Here is a 13,793-nt window from a genome sequence, read left to right as displayed (position 1 = left end):
ATGCACACTAAAGGTGGTGACTTATCAAAATACTGTGACTATCACAAAATGGCAAATACGTAACAGCCACTGCAAACCAAAAACCCAACAAAGCATGCAACACGACCAGTGATAAATAAGAGAATAAGCCCAAGTCTCCTAAGAAAGAAAGAAAGAAAGAAAGAAAGAAAGAAAGAAAGAAAGAAAGAAAGAAAGAAAGAAAGAAAGAAAGAAAGAGCCTAAGGATGCATATAAGAGAAATGCAAAATGATTTCCATGCCGCGGTCATGCATGCACTGTGTCTTTGCAGGAAGCCACTGGGCACACCTGTGCCCCACTGACCAGAAGCAGACTCTCAGCTTCAAAGTTGATGCATCGGGACACCACCTGCCTCCGCACACACCGCCCCCCCACCCCAGTTACGCAATTAAGAAAAATGTCCCCAATCTTAGTCTAACAAGAAAGTCAAATTGCCACCATCACTGAAAATGTGCACACACACGAGCACTGACAGCCCCCGTAAGTAAAGAATATTAAGGTTAAACGCAGGCGCCCAAGAATTTGGCCCTAAGGGTAAAGGAAGTTTTAAAAATATCATCCGGAGCAGCTGCCCAGATCCAATAACCAGCAGCACACAACGGAGGTCATTTCGAGGTATCTGTTATTTACTAACGGTTTAGAGGCAAAACTCCAAGTAAATACTCATTACTTCTTCCCACAATTACAAATGAAAAACTCTACAGAAAGTATACACAGAAAGGCAGTTCTACGGGAGGAACTACAGCACACGAACTCCAGAGACTTGGGTTCAAATCCCAGACCCACCACGCACTAGATATGACCTTGGCAAGTGTCTTTCCCTCTCAGTGTCTGCAGCTATAAATGGGACACTGTGAGGATGAAATAAGTAAAAATTCAGTGTTCAGAACAGCATTGAGCAAACAGTAAGTAACACCACCTGTTCGGAACGTTATTTTCATTTCAGTTGGACATGATGTGTCCTGCACTCTGAAGTGGTTTTTATTACAGGTAATACATGGCCCCAGTGTGCCTATTCTCTGTGTATGTCCCCTATAAAGTGTCGCATCTCTCAACAAAACACTTGACACAACCTTAAAATGAGCAACTCTCCTTTGAACAGTTCTCTCCAACCATGCAAAGAGGGGGAGGGGTTACCGCTAAAACACAGACACGCACCGATGTGCAGGAGCGTCACACGCTGAAATAAAATTCACACCTGATTCCCATCGGAGCTGCCCGGCTGCTCTGCAGCTTGAGGCTCCACAGGCAAAGCTGTTAGGGCCAGGAGAGGAAAGGGGGACGCTCTCTGCATACTTCCCCACTGTGCCCACCCACAGTGAGCTGCCACACCAGGATCTCACCTCCTCCTACGCCCTTCCTACTCGGCAGTCGTTACCAATTACCACCAGGGTCAGCTTCCGGAAGGCCCAGGGCGGAGGGCTCAGCCTGCATGAGGCCCGGCCCACACGAACCACTGTCCATAAATATGGACTCTGGAAGCAAGGAATGGACACCCGGCCACTGCCCCCTCGCCTTCTAAAACAGAAACACAACTAACTCATCCAACAAATGCTATTTGCACAAGAAAAGTATACTCCTGGAGCATACTGTCCGAAGGTGAGAGAAAATTACAACGCATCAGAGCCTGTAAGAATGAGTCCCAGAACTCTAAGAAGGGAAAGGGGCGCAGGGGCTGCCAGAGTTCTATGTCCTTAGTCCTAGCTACACTCCAGTGGCACTTGAACCAGCTCTGTATAGATGTTTCATGTTGGGTTTCCTCTGAATAGATGTTTACAAAATGATGCGCGATAATATGATTCTATCAGACAGTGTAGGGCTACGGGGTCACGCAATTCAAGTCCCGGTTCTGCTGGTAACTGAAAATGTTACATGTATCTACTTCAGTCATCTGTGTTTATAAAACAGTGATAACACTGGCAGCAAACATTAATAGTTTATGTAAGAAATGATAAATGATTCACGGAGTACATTAGAACCCCCTCCTCCCCATTACCCCACCCCCAGAATGCTCTGAGTAATGGGGAAACTTCACCAAAGACTATTGTAACTATGGAACATTCAGAAACCTGTTCCGAGAATTTCCAAGTGCAGAAACCGACTTGGGGACAAACTACATCAAGCACTATGCTTCATAAGGGAAAACCCTGGATTTACTGTCTGAAGAAACATTTAAACAAAAAGTGGTTGAACATCACTGCTGCTAATACAACCAATAAAAAGGTTACAGATTTCTATGGCATGCTTAGAACAAGATTGATTCCAGTCCGGGTTTAGTATTCCTGCCATGCAAAAATAGCTTCACAAATGGAATTCAAGGCAGGACTCTACAAATGCATAGCATCAACAGAAAAAAAAAATTGGATTTGGAAAAAAAAGTAAAGCGGTGAATAAAACACAGACTGGATAGTCCTAGCTGGGTGGCGCGGCCAGAGCGTCGTCCTGTGAACCAAAAGAACGTGGGTTTGATCCCCAGTCAGCGCACATGTCTAGGCTGTAGGTTTGATCCCTGGTTGGTCAGGGTACATATGGGAGGTAACCAACTGATGCTCTCTCTCACATCGATGTTCTCTCTCTCTCTCTCTTTCCCTCCCTCCCCCCTCCTCTCTCTCTAAAATCAATAAAAAGATATCCTTGGGTGAGGAATTTAAAAAAATTCAAAACACAGACTGGATCATATAGCTTTCTGTGTCTGTTGGTTACACACAGCGGCTGTCTCTATTAAAAACAGAAAGGTGTCACCTGAAGAAACAGATAAAAGTAGCAGAAGACACAAGAGGCCAGTACCGAGGCCCCATACAGGGGTTCCGACCCCCGTCCACTCAAAGGCACCAGGTGGCTACAATGTGGTCCTGTCCTACTCAGAACCCGTCATGTCTGTACCCTCTTTGAGCAGAGTGAAACAAACGTGTAAGTACAAAACAGCAGCAACACAGTGTGCATCTGAAAACCAACGCGGCTACAATGGAGTTAAGAAAATTAATCTAACGCATTTGGACTTTTATACTACAGAGTGATCTCTTAAATGTCAGAATATGTATCACTGAAGACTTATAATTCAAGCTTCTTCAGCCACCTTCTTTGCAAATATGCATAAGTCAGAAGTGAGATCCATTTGCCTGTGACAATTGTTAAGTGCCAAGAGAAAATACTGACCGCTAACTAATCAGTTAAAGTCACTTCAAAACTACACGTTGATAATAAGACACTGATAAAATTAGTTACCAGCAGTACTTGTTCACTGAAAGTCGCTGGGGGTTTAAGTCACAGGTACTACACGCAGACTCAGGTGGAAGGCGTGTGATTTCATCTTACCTGTGCCATGTGACTAGAAACACGTTACATTAAATTAAAGCAAGGATTTGTGAGACAGGTTTCTACAGTCCTCACTTAATGTCTGATTTTAAAGGCGTAATTTTCCATTTTAATTTTTAATGCATAATATACATGTATATAGAGGGTGCCCTTCCTAGAAAAGACTGTCAAGATTTTCCAGTCCTTTGGATTCATTCAACCGAACAAATATTCGTGAGCATTTACTGTACAAGAGGCACCAGGCCTCAGATGACCTCCTGCATCACGTAGTCCCAATGGGATGCTAACTACGAACCCTGTTTGTCTCTAGTAGAGACTGTCCTACTTCCTTTTTCAGTTTTCTCCTCCAAAGGCAGAAAGCTTCTAATCCTAAAACTAAAATAAATTCTCTTATATAATGAATTTCTCTTTTTAAGATTTTATTTATTACTTTTACAGAAAGGGAAAGAGAGGGAGAAGGGAGAGAGAGAGAGAGAAACACCAATGTGTGGTTGCTTCTCGCACGCCCCCTACTGGGGGAACCTGGCCTGCAACCCAGGCCTGTGCCCGGACTGGGAATGGAAACAGCAACCCTTTGGTTCACAGGCTGGCACTGAATCCACTGAGCCACACCAGCCAGGGCCTTTTATATAAACAGAAGGTACCATCCCTAAAAATTTCACCTTTACGACTACGAACTAAAACATACCCAAAAGCCAAAAGTTTAAGCCCTTACTTGGTGATGTAAGTGAAAAAAATAAATAAACAAATAAATAAATGGACTGTACTGTATTTTAACTTACCCAGATAGCTGATAAAATTTATGACTAATTTATAAAGCCACTTATTAAATCAAATGAAGTATTTTAAGTCTCACAAATCTAATGTAATTTTCCATGTAATTTAAAGGGGGGAATCACATCAGTCGTCCATTTAAAAACAGCAAGCAAGTAATCTTAGTTGATGTGTAGCTAGTTACATCCAGTAGGCATTCCCCTTCTTGATTTCTTGAAGAAAGGTTATTAAAACTAGAACACTTTCGCTTGCCTTTACAGGTAAAGAGGTGAAATTCAAATGTCAAAGGCCAGAGGTCAGAAGCAGTCACATCTTTCTTGCTGTCAGAGACGGACTTTTGAGGTAGGGCACAGGAGAGAAGTAAACTGCACCTGAAAGGTCCACACTCACACTGGGGTACGTGATGTCCTGGCTGCATCGGCCTGCTACAGTCACAACGCAACACGGTCAGCTACAATCCAAACGCACGACGGAGCAGCACAGCAAAACCAGACAGCTTGACGCAAGCATTTCATTTTACACTCGACTCCCAACACCCCAAACAACGACCCCGCCCATTAGATGCTGTGATAAGCAGCCCTATGACTAAAGATTAGACCCAACACTTAGTGCATGTGCTGATACTATGTTAGTAATATTTGGGGGCGTGATTTTGTTAACTAAGCAAATCACTCAAGAGTCTCATAAAAGAGAATCGGATCTAAGATAAATTGAAATTTCACGTGTAAATGGTTTTTAGAAATGAGAATACAACACATACAGGCATAGTGCTGCATCATCACTGTGGCCCAGTAGAAAACTCCTGTAAAGCAACTTTTAATTACGTCTGCATGTTAGATTTGGAAAGAGTGGAAATTTAAAGGAGGTCAGGTGACTTCCAACGGCCTAATGAAATGCCTTCGGTCTCCGCGGTCTCCGAGCGGGAGCTCAAGGAGAGTGGCTCTGCCAGTCCCAGATGCCGGAGAAGGGCTTCTGCACAGAGTGGGAGGTGAGGCACGTGCTCACGACGTCACCCTCCCCTCCCACACAACTGCATGGCCCCAACACAGTCCCCAGACCTACTTCTTCGCGTTTTCACAGGCCTGACGGCGCCTTACTATTGGGGTCTCCCAGGCGACAGGCCTGCACAGTTGTCAGAGCTTGAGCACAAGCGCTGCAATTTGCGAAACTAGTGTCAGCAGCCTGGAAGAGCCCCAGGAACGACGGTGGAGCAGTCATTTCAGGACTGCTGTGTCACCAAGGTTTTGATGGCACGGCACATGACATGAGGAAAAACAAGGACATCAAGACTGTGGGTCAAACTCAGAAGAAACAGACCCGGTGTGGACAGGCTTCTGACAAGACCTTACTGGGTCTCTCACTAGCAGCACACTGAGGTTTTTGAGCCAGATAATGCCTGTTCCGTGCAGGGGGTGGAGGTGAGACCTGTCCTGTGAACTACAGGGGGTTCAGCAGCATCCCGGCCTCTACCCCCCAGGCACCAGTAACATCTGACAGGCTGTAACAGCCAGAAATGTCTCCAGACATTGTCAGGTGGCTCCTGGGGACCAAAACCTGCCCCAGACGAGAACACTGCCCTAACCTATTTATTGCTCTTACATTTTCCTTTGTATAAACATGCAAGTGATAGGTTTTCAAAAAACCAAAGTCAGTCTTAATGAGCTCCTTCTGTATCACATCTTTCTTAGCGGCACATCAAACACACTGCTTCTTGAAATCAATGGCATCTTCCATTCCATGAAACTCAGCCACCCCCCCACCCTTTCCCGTCTGTTACAGAACCCTCATCCTGATTTCCTTTTGGGTAAGTACTTCTTCCCACTGTGTACACTTCTGGCTGCACCCATTTCTTCCCTAGTGAGTGGTTCGCTAGGCTTCCTTCGGACTCTTTACCACTATCCAATATGCTTCTAAAAACTTCCTTCCTTCCTAACGAGTTCGCCAGAGTTAAGTTTCAGTCTTTCAACTAAAAAAGCCTAGTCAAAACAAGGTCCTTATTGAAGCTGCCCTAACGGAAGACATTTCAGAGTGTTTCCCTGCCACAGAGTCCACCGGCCTGTTCAAAACGCTACTGCTTCTCCTTACCGCTCAGCACACGGGCAGAGTGCGCACGGCTACAGCCGCCACCAGAACTGTTACAACAATGGCACGAGGAACCACTCTCTCCAGCTGCTTGTGGGGCTTTACGCAACTGCGGCAACAGACACAGTAATGTACAAATGCTTTGTCGCACCAAAAAGTTGCTTTTCAAAGACTGCACATAAAACTTTCTTAACACTTTGTCTAAAATTTCTTCTCTGATAGAAACAAAGCTATTGATTCTTTTAAGAAGTATCACAGAGATGAAGACACACTTTGTGCCAAGACTTGACAGGAAAGTTTTCATGTAGAAGGCTTCAAACAAAACATTTTTTAAAAGAAAAAAAAAAACAATAAAAAGGCTGTACCTCCCTCTGCTCTCCTTACAGGTGACAGAAAATAAGTCCTTTACCAATAGTTATTGGTCCAGGTTGCAGCCAGACTGCCACCCCCAGCCCACGCGAGACAGGAAACTGGCTCTCACTCACACCGTCCACCCATTCAGCTGCCCTCTACCGCCCACAGACCAAGGCAGGCCCAGTGGAAGCTGAATAGTGAAGGAAGGAAGAAAAAAGAAAACCACCGTGAGAGTTATCATAAGGAGCCTACCACAGGGAGAGAAAGGAAGACAAAGAGAATCCTATGTGAAATACAGTAAGCAAAGTAAACATGAGTCTAACCAAAAAAAGTCCTTATTAAGCCCTGACTGCTGTGGCTCAGTTGGCTGGGGGTCGTCCCACAAAGTGGAAGGTCACCGGTTCAACTCCTGGTTGGCGCACGTGCCTGCGCCATGGCAGCCGATGGATGTCCCTCACCACGAGTTCCCAACCTCCCTTTCTCCCTCCTTCCCCTTTTCTCTAGAAATAAATAAATAAAACCTTCTTGGAAAATCCTTATTAAAATAAAATTCAATTAAAAATAATAAAATTTCAAAGACAAGGAATTCTACCATATTAATTTTCTTTGCTTCTTAATGAAAATGGGGTGAAGTTTTTGAATATTTAAACTTCACCATGTAATTATATACTCCATCAGCCTAACTCAATTAAATAATTATGAAGCACTACGTGGAAAACTACAGAATACACGCAGACTCTTTCACCAACGCTAATTACAATACATCTTGATTTTTAAAACCCTGAGCTATGAGCCTTCTCTATTTCCTGAGGAAATGGGGTTTTAATCTAAAACCTGTGCCCTGCTCCATTAGATTCAAGCCAAATGGAGCTAGCTTCGCACTTTGTCCAAAAAGAGGAAATATTAGGGAACGGGTTTCAAACCACTCCCATTAGAGATGAAATATTTAAGGCCCAAAGAGGCTGCATCGTATGTTGAAGGACCCATGGCCACTGAAGACTAGAATCCAATGCAAAAGCTCTTTCCATTTAACTCTCAAGCACAAGCCACGCATCCCGCACAAAACACACACCAAGCGCCCGCTGGTGGCAGGCACAGGCTTAGCGTTCACAGCAGAGAGGCACCTGCACGACCACGTAACAAGGGTGTGCTGTGCTGCCTGCAAACCCAGAAGCCGCACAGATGAAAAGCACTTGACTATCTTGAATTAGAAAGTATTGACACATTTTTATAAATAGCTGTATAATTTAAGTCTTTAAAAAATAGTACTTCTACCAAAAAATTATCTATGCTGTTTTGAATACTGTGGTTTTCCCCTGGCTTCTAGCTTTTCAACATCTTTTTGAATCCGCACAGGAGGATCGACTCCACTGTCCAGCATCCACGGCAGGCAAGCACCACCACGTGTCCATCCAGTCCCTCTGATGGCCATGTGACCTGCCCCCAGTTTCCTACTATCCCCAAAACACTTCAACGAACGTTCCTCTATCTGCTATTTTTAGTAGTAGTAATATTAATAATGACAAAAATAATGTAGTAGGATGCATATTAAAAAATGTGTAAGAATAAAATGTTCAAGAATGGTTATCTCTATAGAATGGGATAACGGAAGATTTTGATTTTTCAGACTTACATATTTGTTTTATCTTCAGTTTTAAGTGAGTATATTACTAACTAGTGCTATTTATTAATATGGGCACTACGTACAATATATGACATTCACTGTCAGTGACATTATTGCTAACCTTAACAACCACAGCAGATAATATAATTTTCAATCATAAATACATTCACTGAAAGTAGCCTGTGAAATTCCTGGAGAACCCTCGAGAACTATGCACAAGTTGAGCACAGGGCTCAGTCAGTACTTACGCAATAAAGAACCACACAACAGATACAATGGTTGTTTATGACCATGTCTGAGAATCCAAAACCGGAAATGGCCAAGTTCATGTGTTCAGCACATTCTGAACAGATAATAAGCCAGACACAGATAATAAGTCTTAATACAATGACTCGTCTCTGACACTGTTTTGGTTACAACAAGCCCACCGAAGTCTCTCCCACTCACCGTTTCTGACGTTCGGATTCTTTCTGGGCTTGCTCCAGGGCCAGCTCTTCAGCTACTCTTCTTTTCAAGTCTTCATCAGAAACTAGGACCAGTAAAGAGCAAAAGGAGATAAAATTAGTGGCTTCTTAAAAGCAAAAGCAAAGCTGGGGCTAGATCTTAAAGGGCAAAGTTCTGCCAGCTGGTCAGCGTCTCCTTGGAACTACCTACCCACTGTGGAAAAGGGCAATTAATGCATTTCGGGAGTAATTTAATCAAGCAGTCCCCGGTGACCTGGAAATCTGCACACCTGCCAAAATGTATAATAAACTCATGGAGCTGTTCACTGCACAGTAGGGACTGAGCCATTAAGTACAAATCCTTTAAAATGATGTCCTATCATTAAAGCCTGATAATCGCATATAAAGGGAAGAGATGGCATAAGGAAGGGCCTTTGGAGGGGAAATGGTGCCAAAGCATCTGCACTTCAGTGATTAAATATTTTAAAAATAATTTATTACAGAAAGGAAATTACTTGTGTTTACGTTCACTTTCCCATGAATTATGAAAAAAGGACATTTATGAAAAATTTAAAACCTGCCTTTTGGAATACATGTCATTCAAATTCAAGTGCCAGCAACTGGAGAGAGTCTCAGCACAGTGCTGAGAATGCGGTGGAGCTTTTTAAATACCTGGTGACTTGATCTGAAACATCTGCTCTTCACAATTAGAAAATCTGCACTATGTGCTTTGTGAAGATCCCTACAGCCACGATAGCAAACGAAAGACAGAAGTTACACACTCCTTAAGAGCCTCCCACAGAACATAAGCAGAGACAAAGACTTCCTCACTGAAACCCACTACCCAAACCTAGGACCCAGACACACACAGGAGAACCCGGAACACACACAGGACCCGCTACTTCAAATGGCTGAGCCTGTGCAGGCAAAACCAAACCATGCTGTCTCTGCTCTGCTGCGACACTCTATTGGGTGATCTGGACATTATAAGCACCTTGCCTCGGGGCACAGACAAAAAATGAATTACAATAGGACACACAGAAGCCTTTGTGAAATTTCGCTGACACTGGGCAGTGTAACAAAGAAGATACGGGAAAGGCCATGGTGATGTTTTCCAGTACTTCTGAGCTATCAGAAAACAGCAGCGGCATCAAAGGACATCATCAAGAAGGTGAAAAGATAACCCAAAAGAATGGGAGAAAATATTGGCAAATCACATAGCTGACAAGTAGCTTGCATTCAAAAAACACAAAGAACTTTTACAACAGAACAATAAGACAATTTAGAATGGGCAAGGGATATGAATAGACACTGCTCTAAAGAAGTGTTGCAAATAGCCAATAAGCACACGAAAAATTGCTCAACAGTACTCGTCATTAGGGAAATGCAATTTAAAACCATAATGGTACACCAATTGGAACCCACTATAATCAGAAAGACAATAACAAGTGTTAGAATGTGGAGAAAGTGGGACCTTCACGGAGCGCCGGGCAAACTGCAACAGGATGCAGCCACTGCAGAAGAGGTAGGCGGGTCCTCAAAATGCTACACAAAGTGGCCACGAAGTCCAGCACTTTCACGCTTAGGTGCTGTATATGCCCAAGAAACATGAAAACATGTCTGCTACACACAAACCTGTACGTGGGTATTACGACAGCATTCTTCCTAGCACCCCAAAAGTGAAGATAACCTAAATGTCATCCACTGATAAATGGGATCAACAATATTCAGCGTGCTATTATTCAGCCATAAAAAGTCATTTAGTTCTGATAAAAACCGTCACATGGATCAACCTTGAAAACACCATGCTAAGAGAAAGAAACCAGACACAAAAGGCCGTATCTTGTATGCTTCTGCTGCCATGAAATGTCTAGAAAAGACAAGTCCAAGGACTCAGGAAGTAGACTGGATTGGCTGCCAGGAGTAGGAGGAAGGTGGGAATGGACAGTGACATCAAATGGGGAAAGAGCTTCTTTTTGGGGTGTTGAATATGTTTGAAAATTAGACAGTGAGAACCATTCACAACTCTGCAAATATACTAAAAGCTACTGAACTGTATACTTTTATTGGTAAATTTGGTATGGTAAACGTATCTCAATAAACCTGTTACAAAACAATGGGCAAGGAATCAGAGAAAGGAACACAGCCCACACTGGCCTAGGTCTAAGTCCGGCGTGCCATTGACAATCGGGCGCCTTGGGGAAGTCACTACCTGCACCGCGGCGCCCTCCAGTGGGTGTTCTCAGGGGTCCCCTCACGCCATCTGGCTTCTCTCCTACTTCACAGCGCACAGAATAAGAGATACACAGCTCTGCTTTGAAAAGGTCACACGACGTCAAGAAGAAAAACGCGAACAGAAAATTTGTTTTGCATTCAGACAAATTTTATGTTTTCAATGTGAAAGGTTTTAGAACAATACAAATAACAGAGAAACAGGCAACAGCCATGCAGAAAGTCTGAATACTCCTTGTTTCTCTGTTAGTCAGTCACTGGATCAATCAGTTAGCCTACCTGAACTTCGATTTCCTCATTCAGAAGCAGGACCAGGTAGGTTACATGGGTGCCTGCTGGCTATGAAGTTCTAGACCATCCCACAGGGTAGTAATGATTATCACTTTTTCATCTATGTCTCATAAACAAGCAAAAGTACATAACACTCCATTTTGGGGAGATGTTCACAGCTGCTAGCTCTATAGTCACAAAATATTGAAACAAATTTTAAACAATGAGTATTACCTGATCATGCTCTGAAGTTCAACATACCAGTGAAAATCAACACACAGTCAGTCAGACTGTATCTGTAAAATCATACCTCTTCAGGCAAAATTCAAATTCTCAATGACCATTCCAATGAACTCCATTTGGTTCATTAAAACTAGGCTTCTGAAAGATACCAGTAGACTAGGTCTGAGTATGAAGCAATGAGATCGGTCTTCTAAGTGAGCTGCTAAAACAGTCTTGTGTCTTTGCAGTACATTTTGTGCCTCTTATGTAGGGGCTTCCTACTAGGGGAAGAGCCAAAATCCGCAGTGAGCTTTTCAATACGATGTGGTCAATCTGGAGTGTACCCTTAAGGATGCCATTACCAAGGGTGAGCAGCTGGGTGGCTGGAAAGGAAGCCTCGCAGAAAAGACCACAGAGAAGGAAAGGCAGCTTTGAGGCTTTTCTTCTTCCTCTACAGCCTCCTGCCCAACATAGCCAGCTCCACCACCTGTGTGGGGTGAGGTGAGAAACAGACTAGCATCATCTAGGTAGGCCAGGAGGGGAGGAGAGAGGTGGGGGAGGAAAACACGCAGCAATGAGAAAGGCGGGAAACTCCCAAGGCCACTGAGGAAGGCACGCCCACAGGGTAAGCTGGTTGACAGCACCCTTGGGCAGTAAAGGGCCCGGAACACAGCTGTCTTTCTGCTTCTGGAAATGAAACGCGCATGCGCGCGCGCAACTACTGGGTCGCACTTCCAAAGTCACAGCAGAAAAAAGTAATTGCTTTAGCTACAATCAAGAATTTAAAATAACAAATGATAAAACGTGACTGAGCATACAGAGTTGAAAATCTAAAAGAACAACTCAAAGCCCAGGCAGGAAAATAAACCGGTCTAGTAATGGCTTTCAAGCAAATCTAAGTTTCTTGTTGCTTGTTTTTAAATCAATAGAATACAGAAAGCAACAATACATTTCTTCTGGTAGGTCGGATCCAAAGTATGGAAGGGAAAAAGATACACCTTTGGGAGACCACTATTTAAAATGGCCTTCCTCAAAACACCCTTTTCAGCTCTGAGGATGGGAACGTTTTCTCAAAACTGTTATTAAACCAAAAGGTCAGTGTTTCTAGATGGGCTACGCTCAGAGAAGCACCGGAAAGGCCAATTTTGCCGATTAGCACAGCGCATTGCCAAGAGGATCTTTAGGGACTGGCCAGGGTTGTGAAATGAGAAACAAGTAAAAACAAGAAATGTTCAAGCCACATAGAGAATGTGCCATGGAAATTGGTGTAACTACGTGGAGCTCAGGAAGTATGGTTCCGCAGTTTACACGCACCCCCCCATATATACACACGCTCTTTACTTTCAAAGGGCATTAAGACAAAGGACGTTTTCTTCATATATGTGTACTTTTGAAAGTCCCCTCAGAAGTCCTTTTAACTCAGTCTCGATGGCACACGTACCTTAACAAGCACAAACAGTGGCACTCTGTCCATGAGGCACAGCGGATCCGACACTGACCACGGAGCACGTGAGGACAAACGCAAGCGCTGCACTGCCTGGTTACAGCAAGTCCGCCCTCAACCCTTTATTTGAAACTATTATTGAAAATAACAAGTATCTATACGGTTGAAAGCAGTTCATGGTTCCTAACAAAATTATGTTGGTTTGTTTTTTAATAAACAACATTCTCAACAAATGCTGTTCTTTAGTCCAGCGTTTCTTCTTTATTCAGTACCTAGCAGTCTTTTATCCCTCTTAGCCACAGTCAGAATTTCTAAGAATTTAAATTCTTTAGAGATTCTAAGAGTCTATATTTCTAATTTGGGTTCAGGATCAAGAAAGGAACTCCTATCCTTATACTTAATTATGAGTATTCTGGGCAACCGTGAATACCACGATCTTAATCCTCAGAGAAAGTGGGGCAAAAACGCCTTCATCTCACCTATGTAACGTGCGCATTCTCTGCTTTCAGAAAGTGGTCACGCCAGGGGCGCAGAGGGAATGGGGGTGTGAGGAGACACTACAGTACCTTCAAGAGGGTTCTCTGAATGGACAGCAGAGACGACTTAATGAAGCGCCTCATGGTGAGTTACAGAGAAAAAAGACTGGAAACACAACCAGGATCCGGGCTTGCACACACTCCCTGAACTCCAGGGACACGCCCACCTCCTCCGCAGCTCTCTCCACCTGAGCTTTCCCTTTCCTCTATTTCCTTCGCATCATCTCTACCCTGCCATTCCCTCCCCAATTACAGTATTTCTTAAGCAATCTCCATAAATTACTTAATAAAAATTATGGCTTGCCTGTTAGGAAAATGTCAGGTCCTTTGGGATTTTTTTCCTTACTCCATTGCTCTTTCTAGTCTTGTCATTTGCTGATACATATCATGCCCAATTTTGTAAAGCCTGTATTTCCAAATGCTAGTGTTAAAACACTGAAGAGAGCTAGGAAGATCTACTCTAAGAAGAAAATAAACCT

General features: G+C 43.5%; 1 protein-coding gene across 1 annotated transcript in view; it reads right to left on the bottom strand.

The window, feature by feature from the left end:
* Positions 1-13,793, bottom strand: part of CHCHD3 (coiled-coil-helix-coiled-coil-helix domain containing 3) — a 262,793-nt gene that overhangs the window by 200,501 nt on the left and 48,499 nt on the right. Inside the window, exon 3 of the mRNA XM_037165866.2 lies at positions 8,615-8,696. Coding sequence (XP_037021761.1) covers positions 8,615-8,696 — 82 coding nt within the window. The remainder of the gene's footprint in view (positions 1-8,614; positions 8,697-13,793) is intronic.

This window comes from Artibeus jamaicensis, unplaced genomic scaffold (assembly GCF_021234435.1).
Source record: "Artibeus jamaicensis isolate MK-2021 breed Jamaican fruit bat unplaced genomic scaffold, CSHL_Jam_final scaffold_3307, whole genome shotgun sequence".
In the NCBI taxonomy this organism is placed as follows: Eukaryota; Metazoa; Chordata; class Mammalia; order Chiroptera; family Phyllostomidae; genus Artibeus; species Artibeus jamaicensis.
The sequence above is the reverse complement of the archived record's forward strand: the minus strand, read 5'-3'. Positions and strand labels throughout refer to the sequence as shown.